We start from the raw sequence: 24,912 nt of genomic DNA, 5'->3' as shown, positions 1-24,912 counted from the left end.
TCTTGATTAGTTATTAAATAAGTTATTTAGATAAGTTACATAAGCTCTTTGTACTTACTCTGTGACCTAAGTTAACTTCTTATCTATAAAATGAGGGTATTATTTACCAATATGAATGTTGTAAGGTTAAATGAGATAACTTATGAAAGACCTAATATAGGCTCTAATACATAATAGTTACTCAAAATATGATAGCTATTATTGTTAGGCTTATTGAAAATAATGTTTAATAATAATTCAATAATATTATTTTACCTCTAAGGAATTCCATGCAGAGATTGTTACTTTCTCTGTCTAAAATGACCCTGACACCTAGGAAATTTGATTCCCAGAAATTAAAAGGAAGAATTATATTTAAAATCTACTTGTCTTGTAAAGGTTATTCTTGGCACATGCTTGTATTTTAAGCCTAAAGTCTGAGACTTTGCTGAGATAACATTCCAAGGTACAGCTTTGTCCAGCAAAGGGTTTGTTCTGAGTTGTGATATCAGCCTTAAACTGTATAAATGGAAGCAATCTTCTGAGAAAGAAAATTAATTTTCTTCGAGCCAAATTGAAGTAAGAATTGGACTAGAAGTAATCTTATTCACTTACTCTTAGGAACTATAATAATAGAGAAGAATTGGATTATGACTTATCCAAGCCCTTGAAATGACTTGAAATACCCTTGAAAGGAGCCAAGTACTGTGAGAACACTTTGGCTATGCAGTGTGAGTAGGCAGAGATATCTGCCATGGTATTTTGGATGTCAGGGCGATAAGATTCAGGTGGTGGTGGTGGTGGTGAGCTGGGTAGGTTTATGGGCTTTATTCCTGGCACTGAGGTATAGGTTCTGTCTCCTTGCAGGTACTTTATTGTAACAAAACTCTCCATTAAGAGAGAAAATTACTTTTCATCCTGAGTGTAAGAACATAGATGTTCTGAAAGATGTTCATTTCACTTTATCTCATTGGAGCTGCAAGAATGGGCATGCGGTCGTGGGAGGAATGTGTCAGTTGGCAGGGAGAAGATTTGTGGAAAGGGGAAGGAGCCCAGAAACTGCTCAGTGAAGGTCTTTTCTCCTGCAGTTCCCAGAATCTTGGTGAACAGGGTCTGGCTGGGCCAGGCCAGTGAAAAGAGAGAGAAGAATAACTAAGGCTTTTAACAGGTGTACAGCTGATTTGGGGTGTGTGTATATATCAAACTGTGCTATGATTAATTCATTCTTAAGTGTTGATTCTTAGAAATCCTAAAGATTATGATCTTGTCATTTATTAAATATGTTCATTGTGTTACTTCTTTTCTTTCTTTTTTTTTGTGTGTGTATGTTTATTTTTGAGAGAGAGTGGCAGAGCACAAGCGGGTGAGGGGCAGAGAGAGAAGGAGACACAGAATCTGAGGCAGGCTTCAGGCTCTGAGTTGTCAGCCCAGAGCCCGATGCGGGGCTTGAACCCACGAACTGTGAGATCATGACATAAGCCGAAGTTGGATGCTTAACCGACTGAGCCAGCCAGGCACCCCATCATTGTGTTATTTCTTACAAAAATCTTTTTATTATTGCCCTTTACCTCTGAGCCCCTGTTTATAGATGAGGAAAGTTAGTGTCAGTTACTAATTATCTTGCTTCAGTCCACACAGTTGAGAAGCACTGAGATTTGAACCTTGATATGTCCAAACATAAAGTCCATTATCTGAACCAGCAGTTTTTAAATTTTTTTGATTTCAGGATTCCTTTACTCTTAAATTATTTTGAACCTTAATATGCTTTTGTTTGTGTGGGTTTTATCTCTTAATGTTTACCATATTGGAAATTTAACTGATGAATTTTCACTTGGCTTATTTAATAAAATTTAATTTTTATTTTAAAGTAAATATTTAATAAATACAAAGTTGTAAATACAAAATAATAAACATAGCACAAACAAGATATTTTGTGAGAAATATCTATTTTCCAAAGCAACAAGAAAAAAATAGTAACAGGAATGGCATTGATTTACATTTTTATAAATTTCTTTAATGTCTGATTAATAGAAGGCAGCTGGATTCTGAATTCTTTGTCTGCATTTGATTTGTGGTAATATGTTGTATATGTATGTGAAGATGTACATGAAGAAAAACCGGCCTTACACACACATATGCACTTGAAAAAAGGAGTTTTAAATAACCTGCAGATAATTGTGGATATTCTTCTTTCATGGTACACCATCCTTCAATGAGTGGTAATTTCTTTGTAGAATCTGAAAGAATATCAATGGGCTTTTGTACTTGGTTAAACTAAAATTCACTGTGGGTTTTTTTTTTTTTTTTTTTAATGTTTATTTTGAAAGAGATAGCACGAGCTGGGGAGGGGTGGAGAGAGAGGGAGAAGGATCTGAAGTGGGCTTTGCACTGACAGCAGTGAGCCTGATGTGGGTCTTGAACTCAGGAACTGTGAGATCATGACCAGAGCCAAAGTCAGACCGTCAACCGACTCAGCCACTCAGGTGACCCCACTGTGCTATCTTGAAAATTGAATGGGTCGTTCCACCCAGGCATAATTTGGGTAACATCATGAATTGGTTATTTGGAAAATATGGTTTCACTGAGTTTTTCTGATCTCTCAAAGATTGAGACATTTTATTCTACAATATGAAAACATTCATGTTCATTAATAATTATCAGTGTAATCTGAATATACTTTAAGGATTGGGGAGTTGTCAAGTTCGTGGTGGGGAATACAAGTGTTCCAGAATTTTTAGTTTTTTGTTTGAAACCTCATATTTTATAATGGACAACAAATCCTCTCAGTTGTTTTCCTTGAAATGATACGCTCACTTCATTCACTTTTGAGAAAATGTCTGCCAAATACCTAAGACAGAATAACTGTATTTGTTAGTCATTTTATGTTTCATGTAAAAAAATATAAATAAATAAAAAATAAAGAACGACAAAAAAACCCAACAGCAACTTGTTCAGTTGATGTCTCAAAAAACTGCACAAGTGCTTTTCCTGGAGTCAGCCGTGGTACTTAGGGACAGTAGGGGAGAGAGGTTTATGTGGGCTTTCCATTTTGTTAGATAGAAAATTAAAAAGATACAAACTCATGGCACAAGCTTTACTAAAATCAGTATTTTTTTTTTATTGCTTCCTTAAGGACAGTTTAAAGTGAAGCTGACTTTTTTTCTCTCCCAAGTGCTCTGGGTGAAGAAGACTAAATAGGTGTATTTTCTGCCAGTCGCAGTTTTCTCCACTCTTCATTTTGTACCATCAGTGTGGGTGTCAGCACTGTGGAAAGCAATTACTATCTTAATATTTTTGTGAGAACAGTTTTAACTTCCCAAACCCCTCAGAGGGTCTCAGGGACCCCTAGTGATGTGTGGGCTGCACTAAGAACCAGTTTGTGACTCTGTCTTGAAGAATAGATTTGGCAGCTGATGGTTTATCTGAGTGATGCTTACCTTCTTTCTCTTGCTGCTTGTGATTTTTTCGCATGATTTTTCCTCAACTGCAGTTTCCGCCATGTATTAGGAGCACCTCCAAAAGGAGACTGGCAAAGGGAATTCACCACTGTCCCTTATCTTGTGATCTTGGGTCTGCTTTGTTTAATCTTAGAAATTTGAAGCCAAAAAGGTCCTTTGAGACTTCATTTTCTAGATCAGAACAATGAGTTTCTAAAGTTGGCCGGGTGCAGGGGTGGGGTGAGGAGAGTGGAAGCAGAAACGAGCAACTCTGAAACAACTTGAACCTGTGATAAAACAGTAACTGTTGACATCTGCACATAGATTCCTTCCTTGAATAAGAGTTTTTTTCAGAGCTATTTTTCCTTATCATGGTCTCTTCCAGCTCCTGAGCAGCTGATTTGGAATTTGCCTAATTCAAATTTACAACATATGGTAATTACACTGAATCTGTGGGGGTACTCAGCGATGCATGCTATCAGAGTCAGAAATAATTCTTGTTTCCAGAACCTATAATCATCCAATTTGAAACGGTGTGCATGTTGGCAATATGTAAAACAAAACAAAACAAAACAAAAAAACTGTATATAATATGCACAGAAGTGAAAAATGGAAATAATTTTCTAGAGGAACCCTAAATTTATGATATGTCATTGCAGGATCATGTACGTGAATCTGCACAGTAGGGCTTCCATTTTTTTTATGCCTTTAGGTTAAAGATACTGCTTTGAAATTTGCCCAGTTTTCATCTTTACCCATTTTGTTTGTATACTGTTTCCTCTCAGAAGTTCACTCTCACCTCTGTTCTCTCCTCCACAGTATATCCCAAGTGTAGAGGGGCTAGGAATTGATAAGAGAGGGGAAAAAGTGAAGACTGTTTTTTTTTTTTTTTTTTCCCCTGTAAATGCATAGCCTTTTTGCTGAAATGACTTGGCTAACCTTGGATCGTTTGGCAAAGAGGATAAGGAGGTCAACCATGGTGGATTTAAAAAGTTTTTTTTTTAATTATTAAGTTTATTTATTTTGAGAGAGAACGTGTGTGTACGTACAAGCAGGGGGAGGGGCAGAGAGAAGGAGAGACAGAATCCCAAGCAGGTTCCACATCATCATCGCAGAGTCTGATGCAGGGCTTGAACTCATGAACTGTGGGATCATGAACTGAGCCAAGATCGAGTCGGATGCTTAACCAACTGTGCCACCCATGCACCCCCACTGTGGTAGATTTTTATCTTACTCTTCCCTAAATCAGCTAGGGGTGTCTGGGCCAGATCAAAGACCCAGGGAAGATCTCAGGGTTTAGAAAAAGAGATTAACCTCATGAAATTAAACCTCTCAGAGGCAGGAATTGTTACACTCTAGCCGACTTGTTAGGAACTGTGCAGTTTGTTCCTGCCTTTCACTGTGAATATTGTTTTTAAGGCACTTACACTCAAAATCAGCAACTGGGGCTGGAGGCATCCATAATAGCATTGGATTAAAGAAAGAGAAGCTAGCTAAATAGTCTTTATCCCTGCATGAAAATGTGTTCATATTAGTACTTTGAGTCAAGAGAATTGTGGCTCCTGCCGTGCTTGGCTCGCTCCTTCCTTCCTTCCTTCCTTCCTTCCTTCCTTCCTTCCTTCCTTCCCTCCTTCCTTCCTTCCCTCCCTCCCTCCCTTTATTTTATTTAAACATTTTTTTATCTGTGAGTCATTTGCCTCCCATTTAGTTTGTGGCTAAAAATCCCTGAGTTGGAAGTGCTGGTGGTTAAGGCAGTGATAGGTCCACAGGGTGTCCTGGACCATCTCTACTCTTTAGAGGCTATGTCTAGAAAATCAACCAGAAGGAACTACAATAGTTGTTGCTCTCAGCTCCTACACTGGAGTGTTTTTATGAGCCACTGAGATAGAAAGTGTAGAATTGAGATTGCTCTGTATCATCTGGAGTGTATGGTGACTCTTCATTCTAAAATGAAGACCTCCGTGCCCAGCCCCCGGGATTCCTGCTGTATGCCTGCCATTGAGGGCCAGTTTCAATCACCCAGCCAGAGCTCACAGGCCAGGCCACTGGAGAGGCCTCAGAGAAGCTCAGAGGCTTGAGTTTCCAGAGCAGCTAGTCAGAGGATTTCCATAGTGACTGCCATCCTTGCTTTAGTGTCCTACCATTTATAAAAAGAAAATTTATTTACTATTTCTAGGCTTCTAACTATTTGCACTTAAAAATGTACAGTGCCTCCTGAGATCTAGCTGTAAAGGGAGAATAATTAAAATAAATCAACTGAAAGTATCCAGAGGCAGAAGCCAGGAGACGCTGTATGTGGTGGTTTTGAAGCCTGACGGGTGGCCAACTCTTTTAGTTTTTGTCAGCCCTTTTTTTTTTTTTTTTCTAAACGTTTATTTATTTTTGAGACAGAGAGAGACAGAGCATGAACGGGGGAGGGGCAGAGAGAGAGGGAGACGCAGAATCGGAAGCAGGCTCCAGGCTCTGAGCCATCAGCCCAGAGCCTGATGCGGGGCTCAAACTCACGGACCGCGAGATCGTGACCTGAGCCGAAGTCAGATGCTTAACCGACTGAGCCACCCAGGCGCCCCTTGTCAGCTCTTAAGAGACCCAACAGGTGGTGTTCTTTTACTTTCCTCTCTAGGTATCTTTTTGATATTATTTGCTTATATGTGGCTGTGTTAGGTGCATACATTTTGTGATAGCCTGCCTGAGACACTTGGGGGAAAATACGAGATAAGCTGCCTGCTTTTCCTACCTTGCTGCCTCCGGGGGCTACCTGTAGACCCGAGTTTGCATCATGGAGATGAGAGGAATACAACAAAGAATGAGCTTGAGGATAAAGGAAAAAGGCCCCAAACAGAATTTAAAAACAGGCATCCTGAGTCCATCAGATTTTTTTTTTTCTTCAGTCAAGACGAAGATTTTAAGGGATTTTTCATCCTTAACAATACACGTACGATTGTCGTCCTGTTGTTCTAACAGCTTGCGAAACTAGCTTCTAGCGTAGCAATCGTGTCCAGAGCTGGTGGGCCTGTTTTTTGCTTGGTGTTTTTGGAGGAAGGAAACCAGTTTTGGAACTCGTGGGTGATGTACCTCAAGTCCCATTTCTGTGATAGTAGCAGACTTTTTTACTTACTTGTCAGTACCTAGTGAAGGCTTATTAATCAGGTATCATGCATTCTTTGAAGATGAATGCCCTGGAGGAAATTCGTGGTAGCAAGTGTTTATCCTCAGTGCCTGAAGGTTCTGTTTGACCACTCTGCTTCATCTCTAGGAGTTATGGCGAAGTGCAAATAAAAATCAGTAAAAGTTCTCACTGAACTGCATTCAAACCCACCATTTAAATGCAAGGTGATACTATTTAAAATGAGTTAAAGAAAAACATGATCTGTCATGTCTTGGCTTTGATGATGGTATGCGGCGCCTGCAAGTTTTTAAGAGGTTTTAACATTCATGGAAAAAATTAAGCAAATCATTAACCCTATTGAATTTCCAGAAGCCCCTAAATGCTGGTTTCTCATTGGCTAGTTCAGTGTTTTCTGTGGCCTAGTGTGCCAAGAAGGACTTGAATGTGGATTTGGAATCATGCCTGAATTTCACTGCTTATGTTGTCACGTTCCTAGCTTGCCGCGTTCCCTGTGTAGTCTTGGCTCCTTTAACAAGCAGGCTGTGGGTCAGTTGTGGTGGAAAAAAAATACACTTAGCAGGTTCCTTTTTTAGAACACTTCCTACAGGTCACCTCAAGTCTCCTAAGCAGTAAAATGCAAGGGAGGCACATGTATACCTTTTGCCCCCTTTTCTTGCACATTGAAATGCTGTGGTTTTTATGGTTACCATATTGAAAAGTACCTACTTCGTGTGATGGAGTCTAGGTCTGCCTCCGTTATTTCCTTGAAGTGAAAGTTTCTGGTGGAACAGTAACTGTGTTCACTGGGCTTTCTCATGGCAGAGCATGTGATGAACCTCTGTGATAATTGTTTTTATTTTTAACAGATGGGTCAGAGAGTTTCTGAATGAAGAAAACAGGGGTCTTGATGTTCTAGTGGAATATCTATCATTTGCGCAGTACGCGGTCACGTAAGTAAAACTTGGCTTTTGGCTTTTGAATTTCATGTGGTCACAGAAGATGCAAGAGAGTGGTAAAATTACATACCGCATTGAGGGGGAGAAGCCCAGCAGCAGATGTGGTAAGGTTTAAGGAGGTTTGTTTCTACTCAAGTAGCTAAAAGCAAATCACGTAATTGTTATTAGAAATGCTTTCAAGGCAGAAGTAAAACAGGGGAATAAAAATCCCCCTTGGAGGAGTCCTTATTTTTAAAAGAGGTAACTTTCTTCAGTGCTCAAGTTACATTATGTCCGTATGGTAGAATACCCTAGCAGATACTGAAAGAGGTATGTGATATACTGTTGAGTGAATAACACATGACACAGAAGAGTGACTTTCTTTTTCTTAGAAAACAAAACAAAAATATATACATTTGTACGTGCTAGCAAATGCAGAGAAAATAATTGCAGATGGGGATACCAAATCTAGTGGGACTGAGGGGAGGAGTAAACAGAGGCTTTGCTTTTTTACTTGATGGGTATTTGTGTTGTTTTGACTTCGCCTTCCTAAGGTGAGGGAGGAGAAAATTGGGGCAGAGCAGGAAAAAAAAAATCAACGTATTTAACCTTGTTTTTTGTTAATTCTTAAAATTTTCCCATTTGCGAGGCTTCTGGAAGGATTTACAACAGGAATGAGAAATGTACATTTGGATGAGACATTTTCTTCTCCACATTCCCTCCTTTAGTCAAAAAAAACCAAAAACATTGCAGTATCTACTGATAGACTCTCTCACACACACAGATTGAGGAAGTAATACTTAATAATTGTATTTACAATTTGTTTGGAAGACATTTTGACTTGGATGATAGTGTTTTCCCCCCTCCCCATGCTGCCTTTAAAAGCAGTAACTTGTTTTTTTATATCGCATCATTCCAAAGAAGTTCTAAGACTGAACCAGATGTTATCTTAGAACCCTCAGCACTTCCTTGAGAATGCGTGAGGAGAAAGCGGTAATTACTCCTACCTAACGGATGCAGAAATGACAGTATTAACTGAGACTAGCATAATCAGTTTCAGGTTTGATAACTCTAGTGTATCATGTGAAGTAGAGTAAGAGACACCGATGGACAAGTTCTTAGCTTTCTAAGAAGTTGTCTTCTGAGGTATAACCCCACTTTTTATAGCCTGTTCTTCCAAAGGGGGTTTCTTGTCTATGTCCATCATGTCAAAAACTGCTAACCTCTTTTTCACTTTATATTGTGTGACAAACACAATAATACTACCCTGCTGCATTGTTTAAAATCTGAAGGAATGGTTATGGAATCGAGGAAAAGCTAAGAAATTTCAGTGGAAATTTCAATGGAAAAGGATGGCACGCTATGTATTAAATGTTTGCTGTGATTAACCCTTTACCTATATCACAATAGAGGCTGTGAACCAGTTTTCCCAAATGTGCCCTCACTTAGGACCAGCAGGAAAAGGAGGTGCTACCACGAGGAGATCCTAGTTGTGGCATAAGATCAAACCCAGCAAAAGATCAGAACTCAGAGCTGTGGTTTCCTAATCTCATTTTTTTGGCGTTGCCTTTACATTCTCTGCTTGCTAGGTTTGGTTTGCTTTTGCCTTGTTTAGATAAGTTTTATATAAATACATAACTTACGTTCTTTCTTGAAACTAATGGGCTGAAAAGTTCCTTACTGTTCCTTGGCTTGTGACAGTTTCCTAGCCCAGGTAATGTGAACCAACAGGTTCATGTTCCATCCCTAAATAGGATGCTTAACTAAGGTGTGTGTTTCCTAATTCTGCTCTGTAAGGGGGGTGGGAAGGGTGAGCTGAGAGGAGTGGGAAGCTATGGAACAGCTGACCAATGACTTGGGGGTTGCAGAGTGACTTGGCGAGAGTAACAGTGACACGGGTGATCTTGGGGTGCCCCCCTCAGCTTACCTTCTCCAGTGTCAGTTGTAGACTTCTGTTTTTAGTTCTTAAGGATTTGATTACTCAATCCCACCTCTTTTCTGTTCAGCTCTGTTTCCTGCATCCAAAAGCATGACAAAATGGCCAGATCCATTCACTAATGATACATCAGTGGCTCATCCGAGTTTGCAGATGACAATTCTAATGGAATTCTAACAGAATACTTTTTTTTGGCCATCATACTTTTATAAAAAGTCAAACTGTTTGACAAAAAGTCCTACTGTTTTTTTCCGATATGTATTGTTACTGTCTCTTCTGTAATAGCCTCTCGAATCTTCCATGTGATATTAAGTATAGCTGCCTTCTGTTTATTCTCTGATCAGGTGTTGCCGGGTGGAACTATGGGTAGAAACACTTGATGAAGTATTTTGTTGAGAAAGGAGAGCTACTAACTTTGGGAGGAGAAAATGCATACAACACAAAGGCCTGGCTGTTTAAAAATTTTGTTCCTAAAATTATGCAAAAATGAGCAACTTAACTCTCCATTTATTCTAACATGGTTAACATGAGTAATAACCTCAAAAAATGTCAGAGAGAAACAAGTCCTACTTTAAAGAGCACCACATTGGGAAGAGATTCCAAAATCAAAGCAAATCCATAACTTTGCGAGTAATGTATCACATATGGTTGGAAAAGTACACTTGCCAACACACTAGGAGAAAATGCTCAGTGAAAATTGATGGGTAGGAATAAATTAGTCTAAGCCTACATATTGACTTGTTAAAGCAAAATGAAGACAGCTGTAAGATCTTTCCTTCCCCTTCCCCCATAGCAGTGTTAGCAGTTGGTAAATTAGTAAGCCTTGTAGTAAAATACAGATAACACATTACTATTTATTTCTGTGCTGTTGTTCAACTATTTTTTTTGCCTTGCCCAGTATTTGTCATTTTGTATTCTGCAAGTGAACACTGAGTCCGTGAAAATTCTTTTATGTTTCTTTTTCAGTTTTCTTTGTTTGCAAAGACTACCCATTGTAAGGTGCAGATGTATACTAGGAAGGAGCATGTTATGCACATCCCTGCATTTGTGTGACTGTGAACTTTTAAGGCTTCAGTGGCATTTCTCTTTTGTTTTAGTTTTGATTTTGAAAGCGTGGAAAGCACTGTGGAGAGCTCGGTGGACAAATCAAAGCCCTGGAGTAGGTCCATCGAGGATCTACACAGAGGAAGCAACCTGCCCTCCCCGGTGGGCAACAGTGTATCCCGCTCAGGAAGGCATTCTGCACTGCGGTGAGTTCCTTTAATCAGGAGGGAGGAATTGTGATAGGATATGCGGGGACAGCAGAGTTCCTGGCTTCTGGTGATGATCCTGGGCTACAGATTGCTGTAACTTCTCACGCAACCCTTGGATTTCTGTTGATGCAAATGAAAGTTTCTTCAGGAGTTTATGGGAGCATCACTGGGACAATATTCTGTAGCTTTAAATAGATTTCTGGGAACACCACACCTGCACTCAGCACAGAAAGTTCTGCCAAATGATGGAATGCAGTAGACTCCGTCGGCAGCTTAAGTTTTCAAAACCAGGGAGATGCTGACTTTGTGATTTAGGCTGTGTGTTCTGTGTAGAGGCAGCACCTCTTGAGATTTGGGGTTCTCAAGAATTCCTTGTTGGCTCTTCATACTCTTCTCCCCTCCCTTCTTCCATTGGTAGCTCAGGTGTGTGCTCTGTGGGACGTGTTCTTAGTCCTAGGTGCACAATGCTGTAGTGATCCTTTTTATTAATGAAATGCCTTTAAGCAGTGCTTCTTTGGTTAGGTTTGCTCAGTTGTCAACCTTCTGTTTCCTCCTAAGGATTTGTTCTCTAGTCTTTCATGGTTGAAATACCACCATGCTAAGGAAGGATGGGTGCTGATCATCTCTACTGCTAATGGCTGGAATGTCACTGCGATTGATTATTCACTCATTTCCACATTCATTCACTGAAAAATATTTTTGAGCTTCTATAATTTGCCAGGCACTGTAGTTAGAGTTAAGGTACACGGATGGATAAATCAGAACCCTGTCTGTCAAGACGGAGATGACATCTAGAGCAAGTTCTTAAAGGTTGCTGTTTTGCAGAAGTTTAATAAAAATTTTTATTAATAAATGCCTCATTCCCAAATGTTGCTTATTCTTTGCAGCTTGAAAAATTTATGTCACTTATTTCAGACTTGATCTGGCAAGTGGATGTTGTTCCTGTCCATGTTTAAGATCCCCATGGATATTGGGTCATTGGTGGTGGGGTCCCATGTGTCAAGTTGTAAATCAGTGAAAATGTGGCTTTCAGACTTTTCGTAACTGGTAGCCTTTTATGTACCTTTTGTCCCTTTGACTTAGGTTTTGGTCATAGAAAGTTAATATCTCAATAATAAAATTCAGTTTTGCTGAAGGATTTGACGTTTGAATGAGATGCTTCCAATCAACCATTCAGATTTTCCATGTTTGAAGATGCCAAAAATAATAATGGGTTTTGAATGGTTCAATAATAATGAAGAGCAGTGTTTCAGTTCGTCTCGTGGTATTTGCAATAGGCCAAGAGCTATATAACTTGCTAGTCTACGTCAACTTTACATGTGGACAAGGCTGATTTGGAAGTTGAAGAAAGGCCAGTCATGCCTGAGGAATTCCCTAATGACCTTGGTACAGGAATGGAAATTCTTACCATTAGTGTAGATATAATTATATATAAGGAATTTAATTGACAAAAGTACATTTTAATTCACTTTTTTATCATTTCTTACTTGGAATGTATCATATGTTGGCTAGGTACCACCTTCACAGGATTCATTTTTCTGATTAATAATTCATTATGCCTAATTTTGAATTATTAAAGACTGTTCATTGAGAACACATTGTTTCTAGAAGAGTGGAAGAATCAGGAAAATATGGGAATATTTTAGGTATAAGGAGAATGGTAGTCCTGGACCCTGGAAGGCATTGTTTGACAGTTGGCTCAAGGTAGATCCTGTTAGAATTCATTTTAAATTGGAAAAAAATGGACCAAAAGTATAGATAGACATGATGGAAATGCTGTTCTGGGAAAGTCAGGAAGTATATGACATGGATGGTTGGCAGATGTGCTAGAAGATGACCAATTAAGAAACCAATATCACATCCTTCTGTCTTGTGTTTGAACAGTTTCAAACTGAGGAACGGAACATTTGGATTTCCTTTGACTCTTCCTTCGCGGGTTCTAGTAACTCCAGAAAATCAACGTGGCAGTAACTTTTATGCTGCTTATTGACCTGAAGCTTAGACTTTTGTTTTTGAACAATGTATATCAATGATACTCCAGCTCTTGTGGTTCATGGATTTATGCCTGGATTCTAATTCTGTATTTGGTCATTTGATGGCATCTGTGACTTAAAAAACAAAACAAAACAAAACAGCAATCAGAAGTACAGGCATATGGTACATGTTGCTTTTCATATACCCAAAGATTGTTTACATTTTTTTTCTTTTCCTCCTCCTTCTTCTCTCCCCTTTCTTTCTCTGGTCCCCACACTTCCTTCACTTTTTGGCTTTCTTTTCGTTGCCCTTCTTTTTCATTCTTCCATCTCATTTCTGATTGTCTTCTCGTCCTCTGCTTTGTCCTTTCTCATCCTCCTGTCTCCTCTCCCTCCGGTTCCATTCATGTCTTACACCACCACCAGATTGGTTTCTCTGCCTGAGTATCTTCAGTTCAAATGCCACCAGAGCTGCTCCTCTCCCTGTTGCCTCTGGAGCAGCTTCAGTTTACACACTGATGATGAGGCTTCAAACCGGAAAATCTCGTTAAGTCACGGGTGGACACGACACCCATGAGAGCTCGTAGCGCATGGTGGCAGGGTATTGCGACCTATCCCCAGGTTATAATATGATAACCTCATGGCTTACTACCATCACCCTGTGCTGGAACAAAGTCCACTGCCTTTTAAACTTTGGTGCACTCTGTTAGCGTATTATGATTCCTCAATTTAAGAATCTGACCCTTTAAGGTATATTGTGTTAATGTTACAGGTTTTTTGAAAAGAGTAGAAGGATATGAGTTCATGTACTGTAGCTTATTCTGGTAGCTTTGTTTGATAAGAGTGTCTTCTGTATCCAAATGCAGATTTTAGTTCCCTCATCTTAATCTCCAGATAAGAACGTTGATTGAATAGAAATCTGACCCTATATCACTTGGCAAAAGGGGTTCAACTTGGAAGAAGAAAGGGGATTTCGTGAAATTGACAACATTTTATAAATGGGGCTTGATGAAAAAAAAAAGGGAAAACACTGTTTTTACACAAAATTTTAATGTTGATGGACACTCTCCTCTTTGTATTCAGTTTTTAACTATTTAAAATGGAAGATTAAAAATTTTAGGATATGACATTCACCTTGAGTTATATTAACTGTTAGGTTTTATCTTACCAATTTGTCAACTTGGCCAGTGGTAAAAACATTGATATTGATGTGGTGGAAACCTGGGATTGTAAGCTTAGGGGCCTAGTTTTCCTTCAGTTAAGATTTCTGTTAATGTGGCCATAGGTCTGGCTAAATTAAATGATGCTATATATGCACATGAGTACATGTTTGATTTTTGAAGACAAAGATTGTATTAATTCAGATGTAAGAGAAAGTCATTTTTAATTTTTAAGAACAGTTACTTAGTGTCATTGGACTAAATAAGCAGTGACATAGTAAGTAGCTGTTTGGATTACTTTTTTAATGTTTGTTTATTTTTGAGAGAGACAGACAGCATGAGCAGGGAAAGGGCAGAGAGAAAGAGGGAGAAACAGAATCCGAAGCAGGCTCCAGGCTCTGAGCTGTCAGCCCAGAGCCTGACGCGGGGCTCAAACTCACAAACTGTGAGATCATGACTTGAGCCAAAGTTAGACACTTAATTGACTGAGCTACCCAGGCGCCCCTCTGTTTTGAGTTTTAAAAGAAATGGGTAGAATTCTAAGAGCTTGGAAGAAGGGGCCAGATTTTAACTGGGACTTCGGGTGATGGCCAGAGTTGATCTTCAGGGTGAGGAGAGTGCTTCAGGTAGAAGTAAAGTGAAGAGGCATGAGATGAGCAAAAGTGTATATCTGAGATCCGGCATGTTTGGGAAAGAGGGAAGAACCTGTCCTTTGTGATGGAGGTAGAGGGCTATTTAATGGAGACATTGGGTCATAGACAAACAAAGCTGGAAAGGGTTTGTTAGCAACTGCCTTGTAGGTAACCCCGACTGACCCTTCCCATTGTGGTAAGGGAACCAAGATCCACATTTCCTCTAAGATGTTAACTTCCATAAGTATTTCTTCCTAAGATCCCCCAGAACAAATTTCACATTTTTTCCTGAGATTATTATCAAAAGGAATGACATTTCCTGAGTAGTCATCAACTGAGTATTTACCATCTATTATCCTTAGTGGATTTACATGAAGAGCCGAAGAGTTCAAATTTAGATCGTTGTTGATAAACACTTTAGCACAGTTACCCCATTCCTGGCAGTGTTTTCCATGTCAGTAATTTTTAAAAATATTTAACAATAGGCACAAAGGTAATAGATGACATTGATAGGATTTTTATTGGGCGGAAAAACATATTGAGTGTCTACCGTGTGCCAGGCACTGTTCTAAGGCCCTTCAGTGATTTACTGTTCACCATGGCTTTATGGGATAGTGATGACTCTTATCCCTGCAAAGAAGCTGAGGTCTCTAGTGGTTAAGCAACTTTCCTGAGATCAAACAGTGAGTATAGGAGGTGGGATGTAAAGTGAGCTGGCCTGACTTCAACTTTTAAACCATGTTATCCTGCCTATTTATTCACAGGATGATTTTTTTCTCCCTCAGTAAATAGTCTCTGTTATATCAGGGTGTCCACCTGTCTTTATGTCAGTTGTACCCTGCAGGAAGGGCTTTTGCTGATCCTTCTCAGAAAATGTGCCTTTTTCTACTTCATGCAAAGATGCCAGAGGAGCTACTGGAGACCCTCATCAATATGCTGTCAACATAAATGATCAGTATAGCTTAGCTATTACAAACAAGTTACATAGAAACATGAAAAAGTAATTTCTAAACAAAGGACAAGAGTCAGACAAAAAGTTCTGCATTTATATGATTTCATTTTTGCCTACGTGCAGATGGGAAGGCATTGAAAAAGAGTTTATCAAATGAAAATAGTGACTGTTTTTCACCAAAGACGAGATTATCAGTGAGCTTTTTTCAGATTTTTGTTTGTACGATGTTTTAGAACTGATGTAAAATACACGTAGTATATACCTATGAATCAGACGCCACCTAAGAAAGAACCTTGAATTTTGGAGTTTGGGTTTTATCTGGTAGGCAGCAGAATGGGAAAACACATGAGGTAGTTGATCTTTTTGAGCACGTAGGGTCTGGTGAATGCACTGGGTGTTGATTGGAGGAACAGATGGCTGATGCTTGGACCTCTAAAGGAGGTACCTGAGAACTTAGAACATAGAGCAAAGGCCAAGTATGAAGATGTTCCAGAATTGACTTGGTGGGCAAAGTGGTAAAGAGAAAATTTTGTGTATGATTGATTAGAAGAGAAATAGAATCATTAGTAGAAACAGCAAAGTTGGAATCTGGAAGAGATCTCATATGTGGTTATTTGAACACTTTTTGTTGATGAGGCACTGAGCTAAGACCTTATTGTCCAAGGAGTTACCTAGTTCCTGCAGACCTATTTCCACGCATGGACCAATGGCCCATGTAGTTGATTCGGCTTTGTTGCAGTAAATACTTGTGTCCACAGCAGTATTCCTGATGTTATTTAAATATATGGGAACACCAACTCTGTACCAGTTTGCGTGAAAAGTAAGAGGTGTTCTGGAAGAAGCTTTGAAGCTCTTACAAGTTCTTTTATTTCAATAGTAGAGCTTTACCTTCAATTTTAATTGTTGGGGGAAGAAAATCATGTAACCTCTTAAACCATTATAGTATTAGATTAAAAAAAAAATTTCTTAATTGTATAATTAGAAGCTAAAGCAGTTTTTACCTTGATTCAGAACAAGAAGAACAGTGTTCTGTTCATTTTCTAGTTTATATAAATTAGGGATGTAATTTCTAAAATGATCATTATTCTCTTTTCTCTTTCCTCTTCTGCCCTCAAGTTACACAAAATCAACTCAGATTTTTTTATAGTATTTTATAGTCTTCATTATTGACAGTTGTAATCTGTATTTTGTTCTAGAAGTAGTTCTTCTCCTTGACTGCATGTATTAAAACTTTCCGTATGGAAAGATAATGGAAAATCTATTTCCATAGAGTCCAACTTAAAGGGGGGAAAATTGCAAATAAAAATAGTTTAAAAAAAATGTTCTCAAAGCCTGAGTTCTCTCTGTTCATCAGATAGCAGATACTGTTTGAAATTTTCATTAACACTGAATTTAGAAGGAGAGAGAGGAAAGCAAAGAATAAAAGTAAAAAGGTAAGATAAAAAAGGCAAAAAAAAAAAAAAAGAGAAAGTAAAGGAGGAGGAGAAAAAAAATGAGATGTTGGTTAAAGGCAATACTCGAATGTTATTTCTGAGGGAAGAGAAATGTTCAAGATACTCCTTAACCTGATAGACTTTTGTTTTGAAGATCTAAGGTTCCAGAATGCAGTATCTATTTATCTATAAAATACTTTCTAAATTTGCAGACTTTATAAAAATAATCTGCAACTACAGACTTCCAATTTTACTTTTCAGCACAATTTGTAAGAGAAACAACTGATGGTGTTGGGTTACTGTGTTTCAGGTTTTTGTATTGCTTTGTTTATTTGAAGTTGTAAATAAAGAAAAACGTACTTGGATTAAGAATGTACATTTCAGCTTTTCAGCTAGTAGCTGATATTAATGGCCCTGCTAGTGAAATTGATGATAGCTCTATAGCTTGTGGTGCACCATACAAGCAGATTTGTCAAGTGTTTTCCACTATGAGAAACATTTATCTCACTTGTTCCACCTCTTTGTTGCGTCTTTTCTCCAATGGAAGACCAATTGAAAGAGGTTATGATCTGGAAGTCATCTGACCAATGCATTGTTGGGGATCTGTCTCACAGGTACTCTGTTACATATGATAGGGTCTAGGACCTCCCTCACGGGTTATGATAGTAAAGAACTTGGCTCCATAATGAGCGGACGGTCCATGTTAACCATATAGGGTTGAGGGGAAAATTTGAAGGTGACGCAGGAACTTCCTACAGCTGTGGTCCAGGACCTTCATCAGCAAGACTTAACCACATACTTAACAGGTGAACGGTGCTTTGCCAAAGTGCTGAGGATACAGAAAGATACATAAACTATTTGTATAAGATTCATGGTTACTAAAGGACATTTTCATGCTTACATCATTAAATCTTCATGAATTTTGGGGGGCAGGTATTCAAGGACTATTAGCCTGATTTTACAGATGAGGAAGCTGGGACTCAGAGAAGTTATCCATACCTAGTAAGTGACAGAGCCAGGGTTTATAATCAGTCTTCTGACTTCTGTGTCAGATGTCTTTATGATTTGATTGAGAAAACATGTGTATGTGTGTGCTCCTGCACACTGACCTATGTTAAGTGTCATATGAGTATAACCAACACCAGTGTATGGAGGCCAGAGTGAACAGTAAAACCTAGGAAAGATTCATGATGTGGTCTGGATGTGAAAGAGCAGTGAGTAAGACTTGGAGGAGGGACTCTGAAAGGGGAGAAGGAGGGAGAGTGGAATGGGCAGTGGTTCAGTGGTAAGACCACATGGTTTGTTTAGGAAACAATGAATAGATGAGTCTGGCTGGAAGCAGTTTAGAAGCAGTTTATGTAATATTTTGAAGGCCAGGGTATGGAATTATCATTTTAGCTCATTGGCAATGATCTATTGAAGGTTTATGAAAAGCAGGGGTGATTTGGAACAAACATAGAAATATTTCTATTTAAAGGTCACAGGAGATAGATGGTTTCCTTGAACACTTTTCACGTAGGGATATATATGAATTAATTAGTAACTCAATGGCAAATACCTTTGTCAGAGGGAATGTAATGAAAGCTCAGAAGATTCAGACAAATAAGGCTCTCCATTCATATAGTGGGTTGGCAGGCTGTTGGCCCACTTACTCTGTTCGGAAAGCATGTATGGAGATCTTTTGATTCATAGGTTCTGTCTTGTCAGCTGGTCCTGTAGGAAGTCTTGACAAACAGAAAATTTCAAAAACTAATTAAAAAGGTTCATTAGGAGATTTGGGTATTTCTGACTCCCTCTGCCCTCCCCTCTGTTTCCTCTTCTCTCTTCACCTCCACTCTGAACTATCTGGATTCAACTGTTTGCACTCTGTTTCTTTTGGCTGTGGAGACCGTCAGAAAGTGCTTGTTTCACTTTTTTCAGCATCATATATTTTATGAGGTTAATTGATAGAAGAAATATGCCCAAGTGATGTCATGTCTGAGGAGTAAGTGAGGAAACCTAAAACCCCAAATCTTGGTAAAGTTATATTAAGCCCAGACCTTGGAACCATAAAAGACTAGTAAAATTAGGTCAAATCATGTGACATACCCAGTTGGCATTGCAGCCCTATTGGGTTGAAACCTTACCTTAGCTTCCAAGGAAGTTCTAATTACTGTTCTTTATTTATAGGTAGATATTAGTTTGGTATCTGAATAGTTAGACTGTGTGAAAATACTTTTTGTGAGAGAATATACCTTTTCTTTTTCCTGTTGCCATTAGGACTTCGATATTACAGACTTCACACATGTTGGCAAGAAAGGTCTACAGACTTTCGAAAAACATTTTTTTGCCAGACTCTGGGAAAGTCTGGTTTAGGTCAGTTCAGGAAACACTCATTCAAGGTTCCACAGTAATATATTGTCTGTGGATAATACAAGGTCACAGGGAGAGACAGACATGTACACCAACCCACATACAAGAATATGTCTCCATGTCTAGAAGTAAGTGTATGTCAAAACAGTAAATTCTGATCCAACTTACTTCAAGGTATCACTGGGTGAGCAGCAGCTTGTCTTGACTGAGTACTTGGTGCTTTGCAGATAGATCTCTGAACATATCTAACATTGATCACATCCAGCTTTTGTTCAGAAGTAGTGTTCTTTCCCCTGTACTTACAGAATTATCAGACATGTTGTGTGTCCTTCATTCTTAAGCTTATCACCTCTTTTTTTTTTTTAACATACCACTTTTATTATTTTTTTTATTTTGTTAAGAACACTTAACATGAGACCTTATCCCCTTAACACATTTTTAAGTGTACAATGCAGTATTGTTAACTATGGGCACAATGTATAGTAGCTCTCTAGAACTTACTTATCTTGTGTAACTGAAACTTCATTGTCATTGATTAACAATTCCCAGTACACCCCTCCACCCAACCCCTGGCAGCCACCATTCTGTTCTCTGCTTCTAAGAGCATGACTGTCTTAGATACCTCATTTAAATAGGCTCATACAGCCTCTTTCCTAATGGGACTGGCTTATTTCACTTAGCAGGATATCCTCAAGGTTCATCCATATTGTTGCCCATTGCAGGATTTCCTTTTTTTTTTTTTTTTTTTAAAGACTAAATAATATTCCATTGTATGTGCTTACATCTTACATTTCTTTTTTACTTTTTATTTTGATATAGTTTAAAAAATGTAATAATAGTACAGTGATCTGTCTTATGCTCCTTATACGGATTCAAGAATTAACATTTGTCCATTTATTCCTTGCACACTTGTTTTGTAAACATACACACCTTTAACCATTTGAAAGCATGTTACAGAATTGTGCCCTTTTACACCTAAATATTTTAGTGTAGATTTCCTAAGACAAGGATTCTCTTACATAACCATGGTACAATTCTCAAAATAAGAATGTTTTAATATGGACATTCTTAGTCCAGTCTGTTAGTTTCATCTATTACCCTACTGTGTTTCATAACATTTTTTTTTTTTTCCCCAAACCCTGTCCAGGATCCAGTGTAAGGATCATTTATTGTGCTTAGTAGTTGTGTTTGTGTAGTGTCCTTGAACTTGGAACAATTCCTCATCCTTTCTGTGTCACGGCTTAATATTGTGTGTGTGCGTGTGTGTGTGTGTGAGAGAGAGAGAAATATTTTTTTATTGAGATAAAATTTTATAATGTGTAAGTTTCAAATGTACAACACTATTTGAAAAAATTGTATATTGCAATGATTGCCACAGTAGCATTTGCTAACACCTCTATCATGTCACATAATTCCTATTTCTTTTCTTCATGTATTCATCTGTTGATGGACATTTAGATTGTTTTTACATCTTGGCTATTATAAATAATGCTGCAATGAATACAGGTGTGCAGATATCTCTTGCAGATTTTGATTTCCATTCTCTTGGATAAATACCCAGAAGTGAGGTTGCTGGATCTTATGGTAGTTCTATTTTTAACTTTTTGAGAACTCCATACTGTTCTTCTTGGTGTCTGTATAACTTATATTCCCACAAACAGTGCATAAGGACTTTAATTTCTCCACATCACTGCCAGTACATGTTATCTCTTGTTTTTTTGTTTGTTTGTTTGTTTTTTGATAGTAGCTATCCTGACAGAGGTTAGCTGAGATCTCATTGTAGTTTTGATTTGTATTTTCCTGATGACTGGTGATGTTGAGCATCTTTTTAGATACTGTCAGTCATGTGTATGTCTTCTTTGGAGAAATGTCTATTCAAGTCCTTTGCCCATTCTTTCATTGGGTTATTGGTTTTTTGGGGTTTTTGTTTTTGTTTTTGTTTTTTGCTATTGAGTAGTGGAGTTCTTTGTATGTTTTAGGCATTAATGGTTTGTAACTATTTTCTTCCATTTTGTAGGTTACCTTTTAACTCTGTTTCCTTTCTGTGCAGAAGCTTTTTAGTTTGATGTAGTCCGACTTGTTTGTTAGATTCTTAAACATGAGACACTAGTTCACACTTAATATAGCTTCCTTTTTAAACTCTTACAATGAGTGGTCGTTTAAGGGTGGCAAAACATGACTCCAACCAGAAGTCTAAGAAGCATTAACATGTAATTCAGGCTACTAACATGTGTCTGGCAAGAAAAATTCCTGTAGCCACGCAGATTCCAAGATCCTTACTTTCCTAGGTTTTCTTTGCTGGCCTTGCCATTCTTTTTTTGGAGTCAAAAATTCAGGTTTTACTTGCCTGGCCATTTCTTAACACTATCAGTCAATGGATTGGAGCTCACTCATCAGTCATTCTGAAGGGCTTTTGAAGTAAGTACTTTGTTGGGGTACCTGCATGGCTCAGTTGGTGGGGCTTGACCTCAAGACCTTGAGATCAAGAGTCACGTGCCCCACGGAGGCGTGCCTGGGTGGTTCAGTAGGTTAAGTGTCCAACTCTTGGTTTTGGCTCAGGTCATGAGCTCATGGTTCACGAATCTGAGCCTCACGCGGGGCTCTGTGTTGACCATGTGGAGCCTGCTTGGGATTCTCTGTCTTTTTGCCCCTACCCTACTTGTGCATGCACACTGTCTCTCAAATACAAACTTAAAAAAAAAAAAAAAATCTGTTTCTTAAAAATAAATAGAATGAACCAAATACCCTCTTTCCCCATGGGACCTGCTGTCACTGCTCTGCAGGTTGACATGCTCACCACCTGCCTCTCAGCACATTCATTGCTACACATGAAGTAGGTGGTTCAGATGGCAGTTGTCACCGTAGTATTAAACAGGAAATGTTTTGCATAGGTTTCTTAAAACATACCTAGAAATTGCTTGGTTTTTTAATGCTTATTACTCATACTAGCTTTGACTTGTACCTTCTTATTTTGTACACATATATATAACTACTGGTGCATATAATTAATATAAATGGTTAGAGTCAGTTCTCTTGGGTTTTGGTCTTAAGTCGGTTTTGTAATCTGTTTCTGTCCATATTCACAGAATTTTGTGAATTCCAATTGGCAGTTTTTCCAAGACAGTGTGTCTTCTTCAAATGCTAGGGTAACATTTAGGCTTGAGTTCAGTGCTTGACAGATTAGCAGACAGTTCTCAAAGCTGATGAAAAGGGTCTGAGAAATTTGGTGGTGATAGTTTGCTACAAGGTTTTGGTCAAAATGACTTCTCAGAAGACAGGATTTCCTTAAAATTCTTGAGACCTCGAAAAAAAAATGTCTAAATATTCATCTCCCATTTTCTTTGTTCTATAAATGGTAGGAACTCCAAAAATTGGATGGGGAGCTGTTTTCTGCCTCTGGGAAATCATCTTTTGTATCCAGGCATCCAGAGCCCCAGAGCACTGCTTGCCTGAAGTGGGGAAGAAAGGTTCTCAGGACAGCCTACATTTAGGTACTGCGCTCCAGTGGTGCAGGCATTGGTTCACAGTCCCTCCATTAAATAGTTTATTCCCTTGTTTTTTCCTCTGGAATCTGAAGGAGTTCTCTCCAACCCTTACGTCTCTGGGAAGCTGTCCAGAGTCACCAGAGAGACCTGATTGTTTTAGGACCTCATTAGACCTGCTCCCATTAACTTGAAGGAATAGTGACACATAGTCAGAATGACTTCATTGGGCAGAAAATGATCTCTAAATGTCTGATACGGATGTCAGTGAAAATGAGGGAGTCAGGACTCTTTCAATGCAGTCATCCATAAAAACAATGAGGAAACTGGCTAAATATGCCAGAAACCATTTTTTTCCCCCAGAATTCCAGGAATTAGCTAGTCCTGCAGCAATCTGGGGAGCGTGTATTTAGGAAAAATGACTCAATCTTGGTAGGAACAGCTGGCTTTGTGGCATTTCACTTACCCTGACCAAGCCCCCCCGGCCCCCTCCCCAGTTCCACAGTAGCCTTGAAAACCAGGAGCTCCATAATCACAGGGAAAACCATCAGCCTGGCAGCTAGCAGGGGGGAAGAATGGAAATGAACTTCCTTCCAAGCCTCTTCCTCCTTGTCCTAGATTAAGCTCTGATGTATTTACTGTGAGATTTGAGAACTAGGGAAGATGCCGATTTTAAGCCTCTGTTAAGGGAACTTAATACCATTCGTTCTTGACAGAATTTGGGATCATTAGAGACAGGAGTAAGGCTCATAGGAGGAAACCAGGAGAAAACTAGTGCTGCCTCTCACTGGGGCCTTTTAAATATAACCACAGTGAACCGGAGGGATAGTCTTCAGTTGGCTCTGTTGAGTCTGTTTTATATGAAGTTTCGTAATAACTTGAGGAAGGAAATATTGTAGTAATTGGTTTCACTGTGTAGAATTCTATAATGGTACATGTACCAAGTCTATTAGATTACCACAGAAGCACCCACATCTCCTGCTGACTCACCCATTTAATCCTTGTAAAGCTCAGGTCTTTGTGGAAAGTTTTTTCAAAGAGCTAAACTAAGATGTGATCAATGCTTGTGTAAGGTGAACGTGGCTTAGCCCGAAGGCCCGCGCGGCATGAACCGGATGTAGGCTCCCTTATCTGCTGTTTCTTTCAACTGTGGTATATGGAATCTTATTGACGTGTGTCAACGTGATTATGCACCAGCACCTGTGCATACAACGTTTGGTTGTGGTGACTAGTTTCAAGCTGCCTGAGTTTTTAATTGGTAACTGATTATTGCTGGGATTTTCCAACTCAGCCTAAGGGAATCAGTGTAACTCATACATTTGGTGGAGTTTTGCATGGCACTAATCAGTTCCCTTCATCCTTTTTTCTGTGGAAACTGTTAATCATTGTATTCAGCCTTACTGGCATCCAGGGGGACATTTGGCACCAGGGAACAAGATTTTTTTCAAAGCCCAGTTTTTCTGATGATACTTTTTTTTTTTTTTATTAAAAAAATTTTTTATGTTTATTTTTGAGAGAGAAAGACAGAGGATGAGTGGGGAAAGGGGCAGAGAGAGAGGGAGACATAGAATCCAAAGCAGGCTCCAGGCTCCAAGCTCCAAGCTGTCAGCTCATGGCTCAAACCCGTGGATCATGAGATCATGACGTGAGCTGAAGTCGGACACTTAACCAACTGAGCCACCCAGGCACCCCTGATGATACTTCTTTTGTTACATGTGTTGTGGCGGAATTTGGGCTTCTCACAGAAATGTTACACTTTGCTTTTTGAGGGTAGAGCAGGACCAGCTCTCCACCTAAGAGACCTTTTGGGAAACATTCTGTAGGGTGATTGAAGTGTGCATTATGATCACATCCTTAGTTAGCCCTCTGTGTTTATGGGGATCTAAACCTAGACCATCCATAAGTACTTGCTTTTGTGCAGCTTCCCCCTCCCCCCTTCTTTATATGGAAAGTAACACGCAGCCTTAAAATATGAACAAAAATAATGAATCCAAGGATCACAAGGTGGGTATGTTTTACATCTGCACTGTTAATAGTTCTTGTTCAGTTGGGTTCACTGTCATGTCACCTTTATGAGGCTTTCCCTACAATTTGTCCATTCCTTTTAGATTTACTTCTTGAATTAGAGCCCTGTTGAAAAAAACCTCTGATCTGCCTAAAGACTGTTACCAGGAATAGGTCTGTATTAACTCAGTCAAATTGGGCTTGATTGAGAAAAGGTTGACTCTGTGGGGATTTTAAGTATGATACTTTGCAGAAAAAAATGTTCTCCTTTATGA

At 38.9% G+C, this 24,912-nt stretch overlaps 1 protein-coding gene across 3 annotated transcripts in view; it reads left to right on the top strand.

Annotated features, from left to right (window-relative positions):
• The window catches only part of FMNL2 (formin like 2), a 316,007-nt gene that overhangs the window by 218,372 nt on the left and 72,723 nt on the right, over positions 1–24,912 (top strand). For all 3 annotated transcript variants that reach the window (XM_049615644.1, XM_049615645.1, XM_049615646.1), the window contains exons 5-6: positions 7,392–7,475; positions 10,494–10,646. In XM_049615644.1, the coding sequence (XP_049471601.1) occupies positions 7,392–7,475; positions 10,494–10,646 (237 nt within the window). The remainder of the gene's footprint in view (positions 1–7,391; positions 7,476–10,493; positions 10,647–24,912) is intronic.

Source organism: Panthera uncia (genome assembly GCF_023721935.1).
Source record: "Panthera uncia isolate 11264 chromosome C1 unlocalized genomic scaffold, Puncia_PCG_1.0 HiC_scaffold_3, whole genome shotgun sequence".
In the NCBI taxonomy this organism is placed as follows: Eukaryota; Metazoa; Chordata; class Mammalia; order Carnivora; family Felidae; genus Panthera; species Panthera uncia.
The sequence above is the reverse complement of the archived record's forward strand: the minus strand, read 5'-3'. Positions and strand labels throughout refer to the sequence as shown.